A 25,000-nucleotide genomic window follows, 5' to 3' on the forward strand; every position below is an offset into this window, starting at 1 on the left:
GAAAACCGTTTTAGAAAAGAGCAAAAACCTGTGACTAAGGTGACCCTCACACTGTTACCAGACACTCCCCGGACTTATATTAAGCCTAGCGCAGAACCGCGCGAGGTGACATGCGACTCATTTCGTGGTGGAGGGTCACATTTATGATTTTATTCTACAAGAAATAAAGATTCAATGTTTTCCCCAGTGGCGGGAAAAGTGTGAAAAGTATTTGAAACAAGTTGTCTGACGATGTCACGCCTAAAAAAAACCTGTCCGTTTGCTCGTGTATGCCGACATGCATGCGTGCTTGCGTGCGTTCGTCTGCTTGTGTGTTTGTTGGTATGGGGGTCTGGTGAGCACCTTACCGTGCCGGTGATGATCTTGTAAAGAACGACCCCCAGTGCCCACCAGTCCACTTCGTGACTGTACGGTATCCGCCTCAGTATCTACTGTCACACCACAACACATCACATTATACATTTACTTGCAGCTACCGGTAAAGCCCGTCCTTAATTGAGCACGAAGTCGACTTGGCGAAGCTTCGCGAAGTCTGTATACCGAAAACCCGCAGCTACGGGGAAGTACTTTGTACCCTACTTCGATTCGAGATTTGACATGCGAAGCAACGCCGTAGCTCTGCGACGACGTTGTTCTTTTTTGTCAGAAGAGTGCTTTTTGAATCAAGATGGACGTAGAAATCACACTCGAAAGAGCAGAGTGCATTCCCTTGGACTTTGCGAAGCTATACTGAAAGTAGTTCAATTAATGGACGAATTCTCGTTCCGGAAGCTTCGCGAAGTGAGTTACACGAAGACGACTTCGTCCAATTAAGTACAGGCTTAACGTATGGTAAGCCAAGTGCAGCTACAATGCTTTGGATGAACTAAAGGCCAAAGGAAGTACAGCCACGATGTTTTGGGTTGCAGAGTAAGCTGAATTCAGTTATGACCAGGCTTCGGCATCAGAACTATTGTCTGTATGACACAAACACGACGCCCTTTGTTGTAACATGGGCAATCACACTGTTATCAGTGGCATGGTAACTAAGTGCAGTCACCCTGTTTTGGGTGGCATCGTAAGTAAAGCGCGTTAACAATGTTACTGGCAGTGTGGAAAACAAAGGCCAGTTGCACTGTTATTGATGGAACGGGAAACAAAATGATAGTACATGTAAACCACGTTTAGTTACAATGTTACCGCTAAAAGTGACAAGTATTTTTTTCACACACAAAATGAATCTGAAAATATAATGAGCATTACTTTTGATACTTTCAAGTAAGTGAATGCATCTCTCTTTTCAACGTCAAGTCAGCACGTAACTCGCCCTTTCCCACAACACCGTTTTCTGTAACTGTGTGATTTGCCTGGAAGAAAGATAATTATGTGAAACAATCTTTATTTTCAACTGGAAGATAGCGTGTACTTCTGTGAGTTTTTCTTTGTTTCAATAAAGCTTTTTGTCAACCCAACTGGAAATTTTAGAAGGGAGGATCTGATTCCTCTTTTAATTGTTCTGAGTGAGAGAAAGCCTATTCTTACTTTCAGTTTTTGTATGAGTTATGGAAAACACATCACCTCGGGGGCCATGTAGAAGGGCGTACCACAACCACTGTTCGTCGTGTCTCCGTCGTATATGTCCATACGGCTCAGGCCAAAGTCTATTAGTCGTAAGTGCCGATTCCCCGTCATCAAAATATTCTGTATTTTCAAATCCCTGAAGAAAACTAAACATATAGGCATATCAGTCAATCAAAGTAAATCAAATCAAATCAAATTAACTTTATTATCTCAAGTCTGAGAAATTACATTGGTGGCGCATAATTCATAACAGCGCGACATGGGTCGCCCCGTGTGAAGCGCTCCTCAACAATTAATCAACTTCTACATAAATCCAAAAACAAAGAGACTGCCAACGTTCCAAAATTCAGAATAAAAAAACAAGAAAGGTAGGGTGTTGGAACGTTTGTTATTGACAAAACAATACGTTACAGTCACAACTATATCGACCCAACGGTATTTTAAGTGCACAAACGATGAGTAAACGATGAGTAACAAAAACTTATCTTGATGAAATGTACGGCCGCTTGCCAGGAATTCGCAAGCGAATTATTCAAGCGGCCGAACATTCCATCAAGATTACCCGCTATTACGAGTTAGTCGTGTGACAGAGAGTTTTCTTGCACACGAGACTGTAGATGTCTCACGACGGCATTTTTGGTTTTCGTTGCAGACGACAATAGTGAAAGTAGTACCTATTGTTTTGTTTTTGACCTTTCGTATTCAGGGTTCTTAATTGAAGCTTGGTAAAGGGAGCTTGTCGTGTAAGTGGAAAGTTGACGAAGCTTTTGAAAACAGAAATTGAATGAAGAAGAAAATGTGGCTTTCAGTTATATACAGGAGAACGGGTTTAGTGTTGAAACACTTGAAATGAATACTAAAAACATAAGTGTGTAAGGTAGTGACTGAATGTATGTGAAGGTAAAAATTTTCAGAAATAAATGCATAATCAAAATAATTCATTTAGGCATCAAAGCGTGTAACATACAATCTTGCACACGTTTGCTTTAGTAGTGGCAAAGAAGGAATGCGTGTGACATTAGTTTACCTTCACATACATTCAGTCACTACCTTAAACACTTATGTTTTCAGTATTATAATAATAATAATAATTCTCTTTATTTATATAGCGCCTTATCCGAAGTTCAAAGCGCTTTTATGCCGTGTGAGATGGAATTTTTTACACAATATATCACGCATTCACATCGACCAGCAAACCTCAAGCCTGTTAGGCGAATGTTCACCTTTCGCGGCCTTTATTCCAAGTCACACGGGTATTTGATGGACATTTTTATCTATGCCTATACAATTTTGCCAGGAAAGACCCTTTTGTCAATCGTGGGATCTTTAACGTGCACACCCCAATATAGTGTACACGAAGGGACCTCGGTTTTTCGTCTCATCCGAAAGACTAGCACTTGAACCCACCATCTAGGTTAGGAAAGGGGGGAGAAAATAGCGGCCCGACCCAGAGTCGAACACGCAACCTCTCGATTCCGAGCGCAAGTGCGTTACCACTCGGCCACCCAGTCCATTTCAAGTGATCACGAACGTAGATAAATGGGTATCAAAGTGTTGTTACATTTTGTTGTGCATTCTGAATAGTCACTATTCACTCTGTGCCAACAGGCCTTGGTCAGTCAATCACGTTTTTATCTGTGTACTAAGTGTTTGACGGAAAAAGAATAACACCAACCCCGTTCTCCTGTATATAACTGAAAACCACATTTTCTTCTTCATTCAATTTCTGTTTTCAAAAGCTTCGTCAACTTTCCACTTACACGACAAGCTCCCTTTACCAAGCTTCCATTAAGAACCCTGAATACGAAAGGTCAAAACAAAACAATAGGTACTACTTTCACTATCGTCGTCTGCAACGAAAACCAAAAATGGCGAAACGCTTTGCTACGTACACAGAGGACGAAATTTTAAAGAAAAGATCGAACCTTACACCTGTAACTAGGAAAAGTTGCATAGACAGTTCCGTTCGGATCTCACCACGTATCAACGTACATCCGATGCTCAGGACCTACAGATAGGTGACGCTTTGGCGATTGAGGCTTCGTCTTCAGCTCTAACACGCACGCAGACAGTCAGGCAGGTCTAATCTGCACCAGCGGTGTTGGAAGGTTTTGATTTAGAAACACTCGAATGTTACTTCGACGAGATAAACGAACCAAAAGTCAAAAGTGTGCCCCAAATTCGGAAAATATTCTTTCAAAACGGCACTGTAAAAACCATCAACATCACTGTGAGAAAATAAACAATATAAACACAACCAGTTCCCCTGTGGAACATTTCGGGTGGACTTTCCCACGACCTGACCTACAAAAATCCTCCGTGTTCGTTCGCGCTTTGCATTCAATCTGTGTTAGTGCGCGTGTGTGTTTGTGTGTTTAGCTTTCGTTGGTATGTGCTGTTTGGTTCAAAATAAGTTTATCTTTTTTCATTGAAAGATTCAGAAACGTTGGTTGATACTAATGCATTCAACCAGAAAAGACACGAAACGCATTGAATCTATCTTCTGCGCGCATGCGTGTGTAGGGTATGTGTAAAAGGGCAATTGTGTTTTTCAGTCTTGTTTTGTGCCTGTTATTTCGTCCCCCAAAACTCATTTCTGTCTTTTTATGCCTATGCTGTGAGACATAATCGCTATTACGAGTTATTCGTGTGACAGAGAGTTTTCTTGCACACTCGACTGCTGCTGTCTCACTTCGGCTACGCCGTCGTGAGACATCTACAGTCTCGTGTGCAAGAAAACTCTCTGTCACACGACTAACTCGTAATAGCGGGTATTGTTACTAATTGTTTGTCTAAGCACTAAAAAGACCGGTGGGTCGATATATTTGTGACTGTAACGTATTGTTTTGTCAATAACAAACGTTCCAACAACTTACCTTTCTTGTTTTGTTTTTTAAATTCTAATCAACTTCTAATCAATCAACCAATCAATCAATCAATCAATACAGTGGGAAGAATATCTGGACTGATCTTAATATAGGCAGGAAGAATATCTGAACTGATCTCATTTTGACAGGAAGGATATTTGGACTCATCCGTGTTAATTTACCTTTGATAAGTGTTTGTTAAATTGTTGTACAAACGGACTGAAAGGGGCAGTGGCAATGGGTTCAATCTCAAATGGGTGATTGTTATTTTTTTGTCAATGAAATACGACACCATTGCTTCGCTATCGATGTTGAGGTCATGGTTTCAGGGCTGAAACAAACTCCGCTGTTTTTTCGCTTACGTTGCTTTGTCGCCAAGCTACAATGAGCTCCAAAAAATACGTCACATCTTATGAAAAGAAGGTATCCAGACGTGATTGTGTGTGTAACTGTATATTCCTTATTCCGTATGACGTCAGACGTTCTTCTTTTGATAGCAAAAGACTGGTTAGACGTACAAAAACAACAACATTTAAAAACAATTATCATAACAATATTTAGATACTATTAAGTAAACGTATTTTTTGTTTGTGTGCCCTTATACTGCGTAGATGACTCTGTGTGTAGTTTTTGTGCGCGCGCGCGTAGGGGGGGGGGGGGGGGGGGGGGGGGGGGGGAGGCTGTGGATGCACGAGTGGTTTTTTTGTGTGTTAATGGCAGGCTTTGTTTCGGATGCGTTTAAAAAACTGCTTGACTTTTGCTTCGAATTCTGATCTCGGAGATATATCGACCTTGCCTAACTACGAGTGGCTGACAGTGTCAAAGAAAGATATCCAGTTGCAATGATACGGTCATGAGAGGGATATTGTCTCTCAACGACTCCATTCCTAGACAAACGCATTGCCTGCCACCTTAAGATGAGCGTACAGTTTTTGAAGAAACAAAATTCGCAAACTGCTCGGTAAATCCCGCAACTCTCCCGCCACCACCACCACCCATCCCTCCCATGCCCACCCCTCCCATGCCCACCCCTCCCATGCCCCTGCCCGAATTTCGACACACTGTTTGAAAATGTCAATCAGACGAGAGAGAGAAAAATGGATAACTGTTAGGTATGTTTAATTCGTGTGGTAACTTTTTCCAACATTCTCCAAGGTCTTTTCAGAACGAAGTGCATTACTTACCTATGTATCACCCCGTTGCCGTGTAGAAAATGTAATGCTAATATCAGCTCTGCTGCCAAGAATCTGTGATGGATGAAAAATATCTTACAATTTGCAAGACATGATAAAACTGTTCCGAAGCGGGTCAGAAAACCTAAAAACCGTTAAGAAAAGAGACAGTGATGTACAAGCGGCTTCACATTATCAGCAAGGATGCAGTCTAAAAGACTAATGTTGGTTCTTTTTTCTGTTTGAAAGTAAACAAAACTTCCTGATACTGAGGGAGGAATTTTGATCAAAAGAGGAATTAAGTGAGGGGAAAAAGAATAACGAAACAAGCATCAAGGAGGCGGTATCTTGTCACCACCCCCCACCCCCCATCACACACACACACACAAACACACACACAAACACACACACTAAAGGGACAGACACAAATCATTGCATAACTTATCTCTCGGCTCATGGCCTGTGTATTACCTGTACTTCTTCTTTTTCTGAGTTGATGGGCTGAAACTCCCAGGTATACTCGTGTGTTCTGTGTGTGTGTGTTTGTTTGCACGAATGGGTTTTTACGTGTATGACTGTTTTTACCCTTCCGTTCAGGCGACCATGCGCCAATTTCGGGGGATGTATGTTTGGTATTTTCGTGTTTCTTTTACCCACCGAACTCAGGATCTTCTCCGTGCGCATTTTTTGTGTGCTTGCGAAGGGGGATAAGGCACTAGCAGGTCTGCACATAAGCGGACCTTGGAGATCGGGATAATCTCCACCGTTAACCCACCTGGCGCGACCGGGATTCGAACACTCCACCTTCCTAATGTGAGGCCGGTGTAACACGAAATTGTTACTCCACGAAAAATCTTCTCCGGAGTAAACATTTCGTACGAAATTCTTACTCCGAGTACACCTTTCGTACGAGAAAAGAACTCCCCAAGATACGAAAAAATTACTCGAAAATGGGATGCGTGCGAAGGGATAATGCCAATATGTGATCTCACACTAACAAATGTCGCCGCGCTACCCTCCCTCCACCCCTTCCACCACCAAGACTAACAGGGGACAGGGGAGTAAAAGTTGCGTACACCTGGCGTGGGCAGTAAATTGCTTGTTTTAGGGTGGAATCATTTATTCGTTATTTATTCGTAAAGGAAGTTAACTTTTCGTACGAAATTTTTACTCCGGAATAAAAATCTCGTGGGAGTAATTTTCTCGTGTTACACAGGCATCTTATCCACTAGGCCATTGCGGACGTGACATTACCTGTACACAAAGACAAAGGGCGCCGGGGGATGATCCAGACAGAGACATGGGAAGTATTATCAGAGACAATCGAAGACGAACAATCGTGTTATTCTAACCTGGCAGAATTTATCGTAAGACAGCCGTATTCGTCGATGACCTGTTTCAGGTTCCCTCCTTCTGCGTATTCCATCACTAAGTAAAACGAGTTCTGGAACAAAGAGGTAGAACGCGTCTAGCATCAGAAAAGTATTCTAGCGCTTAGTGCTGTTATCCTCTCCCTAAAACAACAGAGATAATGACAAGGTTTTCAAGGTTTTATTCTGCTTTAGGCCTAATACAATACACAGCTAAATACTACACACAACTATCAATACTGAGACAAAACGAACAAACAAACAAGTCGCGTGAGGCGAAATTACTACATTTAGTCAAGCTGTGGAACTCACAGAATGAAACTAAACGCACTGCATTTTTTCACAATGACCGTAGTGCGCCGCTTGTGCATAACGAGCCTGTTCAGTGCGGTAGTGGTTTCGCTGTGCTGCATAGCACGCTTTTCTGTATCTCTCTTCGTTTTAACTTTCTGAGCGTGTTTTTAATCCAAACATATCATATCTATATGTTTTTGGAATCAGGAACCGACAAGGAATAAGATGAAATTGTTTTTAAATCGATTTCGGAAATTTAATATTGATCATTATTTTTATATTTTTAATTTTCAGAGCTTGTTTTTAATCCAAATATAACATATTTATATGTTTTTGGAATCAGGAAATGATGTAAAATAAGATGAACGTAAATTTGGATCGTTTTATATATAAAAAAAAAATTATTACAATTTTCAGATTTTTAATGACCAAAGTCATCAATTAATTTTTTTATGCCACCAAGCTGAAATGCAATACCGAAGTCCGGCCTTCGTCGAAGATTGCTTTGCAAAAATTTCAATCAATTTGATTGAAAAATGAGGGTGTGACAGTGCCGCCTCAACTTTTACAAAAAGCCGGATATGACGTCATCAAAAGTATTTATCGAAAAAAAGAAAAAAAGTCCGGGGATATCATTCCCAGGAACTCTCATGTCAAATTTCATAAAGATCGGTCCAGTAGTTTGGTCTGAATCGCTCTACACACACACACGCACAGACAGACACACACACACACACACACACATACACCACGACCCTCGTCTCGATTCCCCCTCTATGTTAAAACATTTAGTCAAAACTTGACTAAATGTAACAAACAAACAAAAACCATAAGACCAACAGCAAAATACAACCAAAACATGAGGATAATCTTACTAAAAAATGCTCTAGACCTAGCATCAGAAAAGCATTCTAGCGCTTAGTACTGTTATCATCACGCTTGAACACCAGAGACAATGACGAGTACACCAACTCTCTCCTAGAGACTGACCGTGGTCTGAAAGCTGCTGAACATGTGTATGATGAAAGGGCAGACCCTGGTCATGCGGAGGACCGCCTCCTCGATGTGCGCGTATTTGTTGATGTTGCGCACCTCTTTCTTCATCACCTTGACCGCGAACAGCCGGCCAGTCGTCTCCTCCAGGGCCAGGAACACCTGACAAACAGCATATGGACCAGCGGAATCCCCCATTTAAGACTCTCTCCCTTACTTCTTCTTCTTCTTCTTCTTCTTCTTCTTTGTTCATGGGCTGAAACTCCCACGTACACTCATGTTTTTGCACGAGTGGATTTTTACGTGTATATGACCGTTTTTACTCCGCCGTTCAGGCAGCCATACGCCGATTCCGGGGGAAGCGTGCTGGGTATTTTCGTGTTTCTATAACCCACCGAACTCTGACATGGATCAAAGGATCTTTTCCGTGAGCACTTGGTCTTGTGCGTGCATGTACACACGAAGGGGGATAGGGCACTAGCAGGCCTGCACATAAGTTGACCTGGGAGATCGGAAAAATCTCTACACTTAACCCACCAGGCTGCCGCGGCCGGGATTTGAACTCACGCCCTTCCGATGAGGAGGCTGATGTCTTACCCACTAGGCCACTGCGCCCGCCCCCTCCCCCTTACGATCCGCTTAAACGTTCGCAAGAACATCTGACAAACATGATGTGGACCAGCGGTCATACACTAGAGCGGAACCCCCCCATTTAAGATCCTCCCGCTTAAGATCCGCTTAAGGGGTTACTTGTGTGTTCAAATCGCGTGAAAGAAACATTACACATTTTGTGCACAGGTTCCTTTAAGCAATATGGACACATCTGTGCAAAGAAAAAAGGGGGTCGACGTATTAACTTTTTTTTTAGAATTTTTTTACTGGGGGTTGTCAAGTACGATTTTGCGAAAAACACTGCGATTTTTAACATGATCCCAACTGACATATTTAGCTCTACAAATAATAAATGAGACATTAGTTTGTGTATATAAATGAATGGAGAGTATAACTTTATCATAAAACGGTACTTATCAACGTGCATTTTCAGAAAATGATCGAGGTTTATCGAGGGCGTACACATAAAATTATCACTCCTTTAGTAGTAAAAACGTATTTAAAAAAAATTCGCGTGAAAGAAACATTACACATTTTGTGCACAGGTTCCTCTAAGCAATATGGACACATCTGTGCAAAGAAAAAAGGGGGTCGACGTATTCATTTTTTTTTTAGAATTTTTTTACCGGGGGTTGTCAAGTACGATTTTGCGAAAAACACTGCGATTCTTAAGGGGTTACTTGTGTGTTCAAATCGCGTGAAAGAAACATTACACATTTTGTGCACAGGTTCCTCTAAGCAATATGGACACATCTGTGCAAAGAAAAAAAGAGGTTGACGTATTAACTTTTTTTTTAGAATTTTTTTACTGGGGGTTGTCAAGTACGATTTTGCGAAAAACACTGCGATTTTTAACATGATCCCAACTGACATATTTAGCTCTACAAATAATAAATGAGACATTAGTTTGTGTATATAAATGAATGGAGAGTATAACTTTATCATAAAACGGTACTTATCAACGTGCATTTTCAGAAAATGATCGAGGTTTATCGAGGGCGTACACATAAAATTATCACTCCTTTAGTAGTAAAAACGTATTTAAAAAAAATTCGCGTGAAAGAAACATTACACATTTTGTGCACAGGTTCCTCTAAGCAATATGGACACATCTGTGCAAAGAAAAAAGGTGGTCGACGTATTAATTTTTTTGTAGAATTTTTTTACCGGGGGTTGTCAAGTACGATTTTGCGAAAAACACTGCGATTCTTAAGGGGTTACTTGTGTGTTCAAATCGCGTGAAAGAAACATTACACATTTTGTGCACAGGTTCCTCTAAGCAATATGGACACATCTGTGCAAAGAAAAAAAGAGGTTGACGTATTAACTTTTTTTTTAGAATTTTTTTACTGGGGGTTGTCAAGTACGATTTTGCGAAAAACACTGCGATTCTTAACATGATCCCAACTGACATATTTAGCTCTACAAATGATAAATGAAACATTAGTTTGTGTATATAAATGAATGGAGAGTATAACTTTATCATAAAACGGTACTTATCAACGTGCATTTTCAGAAAATGATCGAGGTTTCTCGAGGGTGTACACATTAAATTATAACTCCTTTAGTAGTAAAAACGTATTTAAAAAAAATTCGCTCGACAGAAACATAACTAAACTTGAACACAGCTAAGTTCACTGTATACATATACAATACCTGTAAACAAAATAAGTTGTTGCCTTATTGTCTGCTTCACAATTATTCCCGTACCAACCCCACCCCCATTATCTTGACTGACAAAAATGATAAAAAGAAATAATTTGGGAGCGCTGTAGGTCAGTTGGTAGAGCGCTGGACTTGTGATACATGAGTTTGAATCAGGGTGAAGGGTTGGGGGTCGGAACATTTGTGTGCAAAGTTTCATGAAGATCTGTCCAGTAAATTTCTATGAATCGCACACCACACACACACACACACACACACACATATATATAAAACATCAGAAATTGTGAAAGAAACAATTGAAAGTCAGCAGAGACTTTCTTCCGAGATTTGTTAAAATCTCTTAGCAGAGATAGAGAAAGAAATAAGTATCCCTTCACAGACAGCCTATTGGGAGCATCAGACCCTCCTCAAGGGGGACCGAGATTTACAGAGCAAAGTCCCTTTGTGGGGGACGTATCGCAAGGTAATCTAGTCCTGAGGAGGACCATTGTATTTGTACCTAGACCAGACACGTGTTTCGACACTATTGTGTCTCATCAGTGGTCAGGTGGTACTGATGGCGAGAGTTGTCAACCCATGGTAATCCAACTAAGAAGCAAACCATTCTCTATATATTATATATATATATATACACCAGGGTAGATCAGTTAGTTTGTAAGGGGGGTGTTTTTAGAATTCAATAGTGTAAATCGAGGTCGCAGAGCGCCCGAGACTGATCAAGGGGCATACACCCACCCCACCCACCCCACCCCCTCTCCTCAACCCAAGAAAAAAAAATCGCACGTGAAATCCATTACACATTTTGAGCACATGTTTCTCTAAGCTATATGTCCACAACTGCAGACAGACAAAAAACGTTGTTTTCTTATTCATTTTTTTTTATAAGAGTTTTGTCAGTTTTGGGGGGTACCGGGTGGACACATATGACCTTACAGAAAACACTGTAATTCGTAACGTCATCGTAACTGACATTTTTATCTTTAGAAAAGATCAATAAAACATTACTTTGTGTAGTTAAAATAATGGAGAGTATCACTTTATTATAATACGGTACTTATCAATGTGCATGCCGAAAATTATCCAGGATTGGCGAGAGCGTACACAACAATTATCACTCAAAAACGCTGTAACACAAAATTGGCTCGACAGATCATAAACAAATTTGAACACAGCTAACTTCACTATATACCGTTGCAATACCTAAGAAAACCATAACGTGTTTCCTTATTGCTTACTCCACAATTATCCCCGCACCACCCCCACCCCCATATCTTGACTGACAAAAATTGATGAAAACGTTCATTTGGGAGCCCAGTAGGTCAGGTGGTAGGGAGAAGTGTGCAGAGTTTCATAAAAATCTGTATAGTAGTTTTCTCTGAATCGCAATACAAACACAAACACCCAAACACTTGGTGCCTTTAGTGCACCGATACCCCCTGCCAACCCCTCCCCCCCCCCCCCCCCCCCCCCGATCCAATACCACCCCCCTCCACCACCCGCCCACCCCACTAATCACACACACACACACACACACACACACACACACACGCACACACACACACATACCCACACACACACCAGGGTGGATCAAACAGTTTGTAAGAGGAGTGTCAGTATTTATATATCAAGAGTGTACATCGAAAACGCGAAGAAAACCAGACTGTTTTAATTTAGTGGTAAAAACGTTATAACACAAAATGTCATCACAAATTAAACCACATTTGAATACAGATAAGTTCACTGTTCACAATACCTTTAACAATTTTTTTTTAAAGCGTTTCCTTTTTTCTTACTCAAAAATGTTTCCCGCCCCACCCCATATCTTGGCTGAAAAAAGGTGAAGATACAAATCATTTGTGAGCCTAGGAGGTCAGTTGGAAGAGCACTGACCCAAGTGTTTGAATGCGGGTGAAGGGGTGGGGGTCAGAACACTTGTTTGCAAGGTTACATAAACATCTGTCCCGTAGTTTTGCCTGAATCGCACTACAAACAATTAGTGTCCTTAGTGCCCCGGCGCAATCCCAACCCACCAACCACCCCCCCTCCCTCGTCAACTTTTGATCACACACACACACACACACACACTTACTCACACACACACACACACACACACACACATTGACACACACAAACACGCGCGCGCTTTCAAGCGCACACACAAATTGAGTGAGTCTTTGCCGGCTCGCCACTGCTTGTACTAAAACGCTGAAATCCACCTAACAATGAAAAATAGAAAAGAAAACACTTTTCTATAACGCAAGTCATGATTTACAGCTCAAAGCGATTTACAATTCCAACAAGAAAATTGGTTGATTAAAGTGTTATTTAGTATAAATATAATTTAAACTCTCTTTTTACTGTGCCTGTGGCTGGTGGGTACCACCAGTCACAACCCCTCGGTCTGCATGCTTTTATGGTGCATTTGTGTCTTAAATTGTGAGCTGATGTCAGGCATGTTTGACTGACCAGCAGTGGGCCGCTCACTTGGCTTTTTACCTGCGCCCGCGTCGCAGCAGCGCTCTTCACAAGCTCTTAGAATGGAATCCAGCGGAGATCCTTTTCGGTTCGACAAATGGTCTGCGCAGCTCCCCAGCACGGTGGCGGAGGAACTTTCTAAAGAGGGCTTTGACAGCAAACTAGCCCTCCTTCACGCCACCAAGGAGGACATTAATTCGCTCAAACTCAAACGCGGCCACCTTGTCGCTAAAATCAACATGGCCGAAGCAATGTTTTCATAAAAGCAGCGGTATTGTACGGGCACATGTTGAATTTGGGTTACATGTGTTGCAGAGTATTTGAAAATCCGTAGGCATAAAAACATGCAAAGCAGAGTGATAGGTCCCTGTTGTGAATATAGTCAAGTGGATAAATTGATTACTTATGTTTCACACAAGTTTTGCTGTTACAGCAGTCACTCTCATGAACGGCCGTTTGCGCAGCGTTCCATTGTTGTGGCAGCAGCCCTTGGTTGGTACGGGAACGGGACAAAGAACGGTTGTGTGGACTTTTGACACCGACAAACTGAAGAATGAACAGATCTATGAGGTAACCGTCTCAATGGTCCAGGCTCAGGAAACAAATAGTATATATGGCCTGGGGCGATTGTAGCTTCCCTTCTTCGTGTCCAGCTCTCTCTCTCTCTCTCTCTCTCTCTCTCTCTCTCTCTCTCTCTCTCTCTTTGCGAATATGATTTTGAAGCGCATTACATAAAGTCGGTATCTGATATCTAAAGTCCTGATATTTTGGATGCGGAGGAATTTTTCCTGGTGATGATCTGAGGTAACGGAATTGTTCATGCATTCTGAGGGAATTTGACAGGTATCGGGGTGTGTGTGTGTGTGTGGGGGGGGGGCTTTTGGTGTGGGGTAAATGATTAAAACGCTTGCACCCTAACTATGAAAGCAGCCACACGCATACTCACAGAGGCACAGAGGCACGCATGTTTGTGTGACGGTTTGCACGAATGACCATTGAAAATTAGTTTTAATAAAAACAAGCGACATTTCCTTTGAGCACACAGGTGCTCAGCCAATGTGTATTGAAACTTTTTCAATTATCCCAAAATGTCATAACGTTTGGCAATATAATTATTTAACAACAACAAAAAGACTACCGGATTCCGTACATAAAAAAGTCAGGGGCTGTAACAACAATTCGCGGCATTCTAATGGATGGCTGGCTTTGGATCTAGGTCACTTTAGTGGGAATATCGGTCAACTTCGAAACCTGAGGACCAGCCACTTCCGGTTCCCCTTTCAGAGTAATGAGATTGCTGGGGCCGTAGAATTTTTCATCCAGTTTTGTCCTTTTTTTTCTCCAAAATTGATATTAGTCGGAAGAAACAAGCACACGTGTGACACGTGTGGTGGGGGTATTTCCCGGCGAGTTTTCAGTGTTGTTGTTGTTATTGCGAAGCGAAGCGGCTTCCCAGGGCGGAAGGCAGTCAGTTTGTGCATCAAACAGTGTTGTTGTGATGGATGGATGAGTGAGTGATGAGGGTGAATGAGTTAGTTAAACTGTGACTGAATATCTATTGATTGATTGATATTAAAGTGAACATTAGGGGGGGGGGGGGGTCGAAATGCACCATTGTGCACTCGCCTTGATGTAAGGAACACTACTGCAGTCTCCAACAGCTTCAAAGTGGGTTAGACAGGCTCTTGATAAAGACTGAGGCAAAATGTGCCAAATCACACATTGTCTTGAAAGAAGGAAAAATCTTCATTTGTCACCTTTCTGCACTTTTTTGACTTTGAGTGCATAGCCACAATGGTCACAGACAAGATGCATCAACCAGATTTGAAAAAGACCCCAAACTGAACTTGTTATGACTATTTGTAACCCCTCTCACCTTTTTGACTTGGCCGTACCCAAGCAAAAAGGCAAAAAAAATCATAACTAATTCCATGTTGACTTTTTGGTGGGGTGGACCTATTGTTCCAGACTCGCCTTGATTAGAGCAACACTAGTGCAGTGTCCAACAGCTTTAAAAATTTGTTTTGACCTCTTGACAATGTACATGTCAACAATCCCTGACTATCCCTGACTGTTGTATAGTAAGAAAAAAATCTTCATTTTTCCCCTTTCTCCACCTTTTTGAGTGTCAGTGCATAGCCACAATGGTCACAGAAAAGATGCAGCAAACAGATTTGAAAAAGACCCAAAAGTGAACTTGTTATGACTATTTCTAACCTTTCCTACCTTGTTCACTTGGCCGTACCCAAGCCAAAAGACTAAAAAAAATCATAACTAATTCCATGTTCACTTTTTGGTGGGGTGGACCTATTGTTCCAGACTCGCCTTGATTAGAGCAACACTAGTGCAGTGTTCAACAGCTTTTAAAATTTGTTTTGACCTCTTGACAATGTACATGTAAACATGTAACCCTAATCCCTGACTGTTGTGCAGTGAGAAAAAATCTTCATTTCTCCCTTTTCTCCACTTATTTGTGTGTCAGTGCATAGCCACAATGGTCACAGAAAAGATGCATCAAACAGATTTGAAAAAGACCCAAAACTGAATTTGTTATGAATATTTCTAATCTTTTTTGGACTTAGAAAAAAACAACACCCAAAATCTTCCTTTTTCCCTTCTTCAAAATTTGTCCCAAAAAAACCAACACCCAAAATCTTCATTTTCCCCCTTCTTCACTTTTTTGACTGTCAGTGCATAGCCAGAATGGTCACAGAAAAGATGCAGCAAACAGATTTGAAAAAGACCCCAAACTGAACTTGTTATGACTATTCACCTTTTTGACTTGGCCGTACCCAAGCAAAAAGGCAAAAAAAATCATAACTAATTCCATGTTGACTTTTTGGTGGGGTGAACCTATTGTTCCAGACTCGCCTTGATTAGAGCAACACTAGTGCAGTGTCCAACAGCTTTTAAAATTTGTTTTGACCTCTTGACAATGTACATGTCAACAATCCCTGACTATCCCTGACTTGTGTAGTAAGAAAAAATCTTCATTTTTCCCCTTTCTCCACTTTCTCTTTCATGAGGAAGGGATAATCACACATAGTACGCCAGTGAGGTTAGAATGGTGAGGTGGGGTCTGAGGCTGGTAAGGGATTTGGGGGTAGGACCGACGAGAGGGCACGGATTCGGCGGTTCGCCGTGTCGAGTCAACTTCATATAGATCTGTGTGCGATCAACAGCCCCAGCCGATCTGGATCTGTTCAAGTCAAAAGTAAAGTCAAGGATACGAAGAAGTTTACCGAAAAACATCGATCCCAAGGACTCATGTTGTAACTTTTCAAAGCAGTTACATTCAATCAAAGCTCTATCCACATTAAACCGAACGGGAATCGTCGAAGATCCACGCAACTTCACTGCAATGTCGAAAACGAACTCATAATGTCACCGCAGATCTATAGTTGGTTTTGGTTTTGTGTCGCAGCAAAGAAACGAAGCAAATCTCCGGCTTTTAGACTATTTCACACTAAAAAAACGTTCATTTAGCGGGTTATTAAAATATATTTCTTTGAGGTTGCAAGGCAATGGCATCGCTGAGATGTACTCCTTCGAACACACGACACAGGTTAGAAATTGACTTCATTTGGGCGCTTTTTACGGCCAAAACAGAGTGAGCTTTTTGACGGGTTTATGGAAAAATCACTTCGGGGGCAGGTCTAAAATCCTGTGTACAGTGCCAAATCATACATCATTCAAAAGAGCAAAGTATGTTCTTTATTCTAACATATGGGCTAGGGTAAGTCATAGATATAAATAGACAGTGTCTGTCTATTATATCTGTAGGCAAGTGTATTCCATTCCTTCGATAGTCTCGTCATCTACACTTGCGTGAACAATGCAATTTTGAGTCTGTTTTGCATAAAAGACCTGCGAGATTTGTAGAAGTCAAAACAACAACTTACAGTCCAGCCTCTCAACTTTCGTTCCATGCAATTTGTTTGTCTGTGCGTATAGACTGAGGGGTGCCCCGAAATGATTTGTAATCACAACATTCACAGACTTCAAATACGCCATTGAAAACTCGTCCACGTGCGTTTTAGATATACTTGGGACTAAAACTGTCGTACCTACCAAAGGCCGCTTCGCGTAAGAAAATGACTACCAGAGTCGCAAGGCTCGGGATTTTTTTTACAAGAAATTTATATTTCGTTGTTCTAGTCCGAATGAATATGAAGATATGGCGAGTTGAAAACGCCGATTCTTTCGCCAGAAACACGTCTGTTTCCACACCGGAAAGAAGGAATGGACTGAGCTACTAGAAGCACGGCGCCGTGCGTACAATCGATCGAATGATGTTATTCACACAATACCACTTGGCGATCTCTAAAAAATCATTTAAAAACGAACTAGTTGACATGTAATGAAACTATTTACTGAAATCAAGAAGTATCTTAGTTCTAGCCGTGCATATGACACACCCTTTCGCGAAAGCACACTGAACCGTGCGTATACGCATTCGCACCCGCAAACCACCAACCCAGGCGGTTTATCCAGATCCAGATCCAGATCCAGATCCAAGGGAAGTAACTCAGTGAGTATAAACATGAGCAAGAACCGCAACCCGAACACACTCGTAACACCTTAAATGTTCGCACACCTAACCAGCATGTTTCAAATTACGTGTCAGATACGGTGGAGCACCCTCCAATAAAACACCCCACAACCTCCCCCCCCCCCTCCCTTCCCAACCCCTTTTACTATCTTGCTTTCTCTGGTTTCTTGTTGGAACTGTTCATCGCCGTGACAGCAAACAGCCATGCAGTCGTCTCCTACTTCAGGTCGAAGAACAACTGACCAACGCAGGACGTGACTAGCTAGGTGGTTTACAAGGGAAGGTTCGTATCTTCCACGGGGAGATTGAAAACTCACTCAATTAATACCTCGCCGGCGTCTTACATGCGAGATTCATCGACTATTTTGAGATAAGTTGATTAATTGTACCACAAGTGTCTGTCTGTCTGTACCACAAGTGTCTGTCTGTCTGTACCACAAGTGTCTGTCTGTCTGTACCACAAGTGTCTGTCTGTCTGTACCACAAGTGTCTGTCTGTACCACAAGTGTCTGTCTGTCTGTACCACAAGTGTCTGTCTGTCTGTACCACAAGTGTCTGTCTGTCTGTACCACAAGTGTCTGTCTGTCTGTACCACAAGTGTCTGTCTGTCTGTACCACACGTGTCTGTCTGTACCACAAGTGTCTGTCTGTCTGTACCACAAGTGTCTGTCTGTCTGTACCACAAGTGTCTGTCTGTCTGTACCACAAGTGTCTGTCTGTCTGTACCACAAGTATTTCGTCTGTGTGTCTGCTTCAAAGATCAGTGGGTCGACGTACTGTCAATGTGACGTTTTGTTTCGTCAATAATTAAACGTCACAGTTCTGGTTTACTTTGATTCGGAAAAGTACTCACCATTCCATAGTGCCCCTTGCCCAGAATGTCTTGGACAATGAACTTGACAGCGTGCTTGCCTGTTCCCCGCCCGTACACCGACTGGGCCACTTCCACGCGGCTGTCCTTTTCACAACAACAGCAGAGATGTTGGGTTTTTTAAAAGCAAAATCCTACTCTTGTATTCTTGACTCTTGTACTCTTGTACTCTTGACTCTTGTACTCTTGACTCTTGGCTCTTGGCTCTTGACTCTTGTACTCTTGACTCTTGTCACCACCGCAGATCTGTTCGGGCTTTGACACGGGATAAGACCATTCTCTAAATGAAACACACGCCCGAGCTCAACAGCCCGGTGTTCCCTGCACAGACCGGGATGTTGTAGTCTTTTTTTGTTTCATGTACAGACCGGGATGTTGTAGTCTTTTTTTGTTTCATGTACAGACCGGGATGTTGTAGTCTTTTTTTGTTTCCTGTACAGACCGGGATGTTGTAGTCTTTTTTGGTTTCGTAAGTGGCGCCCATGCCAACCTGCTCCACCTGTGGCCATTTCTGTGAAAACAGTCACTGTGGTAAAAGTACTGTTATGTGCATCCCAAGACTGTTCTCTGTTACTTTTCATCTGTGGTACAGTGTACAATCACTGATACATGTACTTCCTTGAACTTGTAGAAATTCTGCTTGAAGTGGGAGTCAGTAAGCACTGTCAAGTTTGTTTACATTTAGGTCCAACTTTGACCTCGCATTTCACCAATTAGGAGCTGAACTCAACAATGCCCAAAGTCGCAGAAATGGCCACAAATGTATTACAAAAACAAAACTCCCACTCTGCAGAGAATGTAGGCGCGCGACTTACTGTGGAATGGTCTTGTTTCATGTAGCGCGACTTACTGTGGAATGGTCTTGTTTCATGTAGCGCGACTTACTGTGGAATGGTCTTGTTTCATGTAGCGCGACTTACTGTGGAATGGTCTTGTTTCATGTAGCGCGACTTACTGTGGAATGGTCTTGTTTCATGTAGCGCGACTTACTGTGGAATGGTCTTGTTTCATGTAGCGCGACTTACTGTGGAATGGTCTTGTTTCATGTAGCGCGACTTACTGTGGAATGGTCTTGTTTCATGTAGCGCGACTTACTGTGGAATGGTCTTGTTTCATGTAGCGCGACTTACTGTGGAATGGTCTTGTTTCATGAATTGTATACATGTAAAAGCAGGGACAGGTCCGTGGCGGTGAAGATGATCATGTACGTAGACATAGACATAGAACACTTCATTATCTCAACGAGGAGAAACTCAGGTCTGGTGTATACAGCATTAAACAAAATACAGGACAGAACAGTACACCACAGCGTCGCCCCTCGTGGGAAGGACGGGACCTTAAATGTCTCGGACAACATGCAGGAGGCAGCAAAGTATCCCCTAGGTCACAACCACATCATCTTACAAACTTGCACATAATATACCTGTGACTAGGTTTAATACAGAAGATTGTATGCTTTTCTTTATTGGTTTTTTTTTGTTTGTTTTTTTTGTCAGCGAAATCGAAGAGCACGCGGAGTTTCTACTTGTCATGGTTATGGTGCCTCTGTTTCTTAACACGTTTTCTCGGTTTTAAGTATAGCTGTCTTTTAGTTTCGACTACGGTTCTCAGCGTCGATTATTGTTACTCAGATAAAACACACACAAACTAAAAAACACAAATACGCGCTGCTAAAATAGATGTCAGACAAAATTGTAAACTGAATGAATTTTGGCGTCGAGCAAAAGTGTGTACATTTCCGTCATACCTGATATCCTATATCAAAGCAGGAGAGGAGGCAACGTAGCATAAGGGATTGATTTGCAAAAAGTGGAACAACACTGAAAGTGAAAGAGACAACCTGACAGGATTGTACATATGTAACATATACCCTTCAAAAAAAGTTAATGACCACTTTTTTAAACGCATGCCATACAGAAGGGACAAGGTTAAATGATTTAATTGTTTTTGTATTAAAGAGACCAAAAAGCAAAGTACTCACGTTAAAATGACGAACACGGAACGAATAACAGCGACGTTTCGACCTAAGGGTCTTCTTCAGACACAAAAACACAAAAATACACACACACAAAAGAAGAAGAAAGACGATAGAACAGATAAAGAGGAGAATAACTGACAAAACAACTGCACTGCACAAACCAACAAATGACAAAGACAGAGAAGCAAGGGAAGCTACTCGAGGGGAAGCCAACAATAACACAGGCAAGAAAAAAGAGTTGAAAAGCGGCAGTTTTGAGGTCTGTAGACCAAACAAAATGTGGGGGGGGAGGGGGGCATGAATGGGAACGAAAGAGAAAACTCACGTACCCGTGCGGACACACACACACGCGCGCACACACACACACATACACACAAGGCGGAACAGCGGGGGGAAAGTTTAGATGAATGATTGAATTAACGGCGGATGTTAATTCCATCGGGGCAGGTAGTGCCGAGGGATGATATGATGTGGGACTCCCTGAGTTTACGCTCGAAGGAGTCGCCACGTACTTGCCACAGAGCCATGACTCTGACATGATCAAGTGAGTGATTAACGGCCTACAGACCTCAAAACTGCCGCTTTTCAACTCTTTTTTCTTGCCTGTGTTATTGTTGGCTTCCCCTCGAGTAGCTTCCCTTGCTTCTCTGTCTTTGTCATTTGTTGGTTTGTGCAGTGCAGTTGTTTTGTCAGTTATTCTCCTCTTTATCTGTTCTATCCAGACCCTTAGGTCGAAACGTGGCTGTTATTCGTTCCGTGTTCGTCATTTTAACGTGAGTACATTGCTTTTTGGTCTCTTTATTGTTCCCTCTCACGTGCAGTCGCCATTGTTTAATGTTTTTGTATTGTTTTATTGAAGAACTGAGGACTGTCTCCAGAAAATGTCACGTGAAACATGCCAGCGAAAACAACGCTAGAGCTTGTTACTCTAGACAACCCTCTCATTTCAAATTCACAACTGTAGTATTTCTTACAACGAAGAACTGCAAAATCTTATTCCGGCAGCGATCACTACTTAATCTCCCACTAATCGGTAGTGCGATGTCCTACGACGTCAGGTGATCTCTTCCCGGACCATCACAGAACCCCCATTAAACGATTTCGTTCTAGAAAAGCGCCATCTGCAAAGCGCTCTCTATGACGCCTCCAGACTCTGATGCGTCCATCAGCAGGATCCAAGAAGAGGTGGGACCCATCTGTAAACATGAACTGAGACCTACGATGACGTAACCACCTAACATGTTGAGTGCATCAGGCTCGGTGGACAGGTGGATGGTTGGCAGTCAATGTTATTTTGCGGACTGGGCGTCTTTCACTGAAGTTGAAAGCGTGTAAGCAGTTTGTAACACTTTGATTCATTACAACAGTGTGTGATGGCAACTCATGGTCGATGCCTGCTGCCTTTTCAGTGACTTTTTTTTTGCTGCATGACCTTCATTTGGATGAGGCGATCTTTCATTGTTGTGGTGACCGCAGGCCGACCATAACATTGTCGTAACTGTGCTCTGCCAATTGCTTGAAGCCATTCCTTCAGTCCGATGATGTTGAAGTGAGACACTGCAACACTCTGAACCACTTGCCTGGCAGAAACAACATCTTGTAGCCATCAAACTGCCCTTGCCTTATCCAAGTCGCTCCGTTTTCGTGATAGGGGCATGTTGTTTTATTGCATTATTTTGTCAGTGTGCCATTTTACAAACACAAATTTGTGGGCGCATTTCGTGGCTGGAACCCTGTTGTAGCACGTGCATTTCTGGTTTTTGTCCTGGCATGTCTTGCACTGATTTCATAGGACTTTGAAAACTGCCCCCTTTTTAAAGAAAACTTCATTTTTTTCGCCTGCTTAGTATGACACGGTAACACTGCCTGCCAAACATGTTTCCTGGAGCAAGACTCACTGCCCTTTTGTTAATTCAAAAAAGTTACGTTTCAATCAAAATGTTAAACCCTTGATTTTTGGCGAATATTTTAAAGATTGTGAACATTTCATGACTGGTCCTTAACTTTTTTTGAAGAGTATATATTTAGTATGAACTGATTTGATGTAAATCCATACTAAAGTATACACACAAACATTATCAGGAAGGAGATTGTTCTAGTGTCGCTCTATTGTGACATTTTTAAATGTTAACATCATCTTGTGTAAATAAAATCTGTCTTTCTATGTGGAACAAACGGCAGTATATGACCTGCTATAGTCTGATGTTTCTTCTTCTTTCTTCTTCAGCGTTCCAGAATTTTCTGGTTACGTGTGAGCTCGTTTGCCCATTTGGGTTCCCCACACTATACTCTGAGAGCATAGTCAGCTCACTCCGCTTTCGTTGAGTAGGCATGCTGTGTATTTTCGTGTTTCCATAACCCACCGAACTCCGACATGGATTGCAGGATCTTTTCCGTGCGCACTTGGTATTGTGCTTGCGTGTACACACGAAGGGGGTTAAGTCACTAGCAGGTCTGCACATAAGTTGACCTGGGAGATCGGAAAAATCTCCACTCTTAACCCACCAGGCGGCAGCGACCGGGATTCGAACTCACAACCTCCCGATTAGGAGGCAGACGTCTTACCACCACGCCACTGCGCCAGCACTGTACGGTATTTCACGTCGTGAACATGCGGATGGAAAGAGTGTCCTTGAGCGTGTTCTATGCAAAGAAGTGATTCTGGACAGAAAAGAAAGACTACTTTACGTTTCTAGGTTATAATTGGACGTTGCCATTGCTCATGGATGATTGTGAGAGAATGGACAACTGAATGTACAGAACTTAGGCGGGTGTATGTATGTAGGATGCTGAACTTAGGCATAGGCATAGAACACTGTATTATCTCAACGAGAAACCCAGGTGTGGTGTATACAGCATTACAATAATACACAACATAAAACGTAAGAACATAAGTAAAATATCGAGGCGCAAATAGTCAACTCATAATAGTTAATATGTGACCCTCCACCACGAAATGAGTCGCATGTCACCTCGCGCGGTTCTGCGCTAGGCTTAATATAAGTCCGGGGAGTGTCTGGTAACAGTGTGTGGGTCACTTTATATAGTCACGGGCATATAACTCAAACAGTTTTTGCTCTTTTCTGAAACGGTTTTCACCACTGGATAGAGCATACAAAACTCGTTATGACAATTTACAAATATAAAAATCATGCAAAGGTGACATGCGACTCATTCCGTGGTGGAGGGTCACATATTAGGATGATAATATCAAAACAAATGTCTCTTTCTGTGTCTTTCTAACTTACATTTCTGCTCTGTGCAACTCGAGGGAAAGGGTAATCTTTCCTGGAATCATCATCATCATCGCTGTGGATCTCGCTATTTTCGTTTGGCTTTTTCTGCAAGAAAAAAAACTGGCAGTCTGTATACAGGGTTGGGTTGTTGTTGTTGTTGTTGTTGTAGTTTTTTTAGCACGGTTGCGTAGGGCTTAAATAACCAGTGTAGCAAGAAAACGTGATGTGGCATGTGATTATGTCAAGGTTTACGCGGTAATGCACATCTTTAAAGTATTCTGACAAATATTCCCACCCCCCCCCCCCCCCCCTCTGAGTACTTGAAGATTGGGCCTTGTTGTTGTTGTTGTTGTTGTTGTTGTTGTTGTTGTTGTTGTTGTTGTTGTTGTTGTTGTTGTATGATAATGCAAAAAGACTATGTATAGATTTGTTTTACACATAAGAGATATATCTGTACCTCCACCACAACCCCCCCAACACAACCCCGACACGCCGCCCCTCTCCTTTTTCCTATTTGTTTTCTCTTTTTCCTTGTTTTCTATCATCATTGGCTCGTTCATACGTCCTCTTTTTTTCACAACAGACACCTGCTTGTAACAGCCCAAAGCAGACTTTGCAAGTTTGCAAAGATTAGCAGGTTGTGATTAACTTTTCATCAGTTCTTACAGATGGATTGAAAATTTCTATGTGCGTGCGTGCGAGTGTGTGTTTGTTTGTGTGTGTGTATGTGTGCGTGCGTGCGTGCGTGGGTGCGTGCGTGCGTGCGTGCGTGTGTGTATGTGTGTGTGTGTGTGTGTTTGTGTGTGTGTGTGCGTGTGTGTGTGTGTGAATGTTTATGTTGGTATGTGCGTGCGTGCGTACGTGCGCATGTGTGTGTGTGTGTGTGTGTGTGTGTGTGTGTGTGTGTGTGTGTGTGTGTGTGTGTGTGTTTGTTTGTGTGTGCGTGTGTGTTTGCGTGAGTGCGTGCGTGCGTTTTTGCGTGTGTGCGTGCGTGTGTGCATCAGTATGTGTGTGCGTGCGGGTGTGTGTGTGTGTGTGTGTGTGTGTGTGTTTGATTTAAAAAAAAGATATAAAGTTCAATTCTTATTGAGGTATGGCCAGCGATCACAATTATCACAACACATGCAAAACAAAACAAGTCGCGTAAGGCGAAAATACAATATTTAGTCAAGTAGCTGTCGAACTCACAGAATGAAACTGAACGCAATGCCATTTTTCAGCAAGATCGTATACTCGTAGCATCGTCAGTCCACCGCTCATGGCAAAGGCAGTGAAATTGACAAGAAGAGCGGGGTAGTGGTTGCGCTAAGAAGGATAGCACGCTTTTCTGTACCTCTCTTCGTTTTAACTTTCTG

The 25,000-nt window shown here is 42.2% G+C and overlaps 1 protein-coding gene across 2 annotated transcripts in view; it reads right to left on the reverse strand.

Annotated features, from left to right (window-relative positions):
• The window catches only part of LOC138960376 (protein kinase C beta type-like), a 71,483-nt gene that overhangs the window by 35,854 nt on the left and 10,629 nt on the right, over positions 1-25,000 (reverse strand). For both annotated transcript variants that reach the window (XM_070332273.1, XM_070332274.1), the window contains 7 exons: positions 23,658-23,750; positions 18,414-18,518; positions 8,254-8,418; positions 6,952-7,043; positions 5,612-5,674; positions 1,558-1,696; positions 348-428 (listed from right to left, as the gene is read on the reverse strand). In XM_070332273.1, coding sequence (XP_070188374.1) covers positions 348-428; positions 1,558-1,696; positions 5,612-5,674; positions 6,952-7,043; positions 8,254-8,418; positions 18,414-18,518; positions 23,658-23,750 — 738 coding nt within the window. The remainder of the gene's footprint in view (positions 1-347; positions 429-1,557; positions 1,697-5,611; positions 5,675-6,951; positions 7,044-8,253; positions 8,419-18,413; positions 18,519-23,657; positions 23,751-25,000) is intronic.

The sequence above is a fragment of the Littorina saxatilis genome, linkage group LG2 (assembly GCF_037325665.1).
Source record: "Littorina saxatilis isolate snail1 linkage group LG2, US_GU_Lsax_2.0, whole genome shotgun sequence".
NCBI lineage: Eukaryota > Metazoa > Mollusca > Gastropoda > Littorinimorpha > Littorinidae > Littorina > Littorina saxatilis.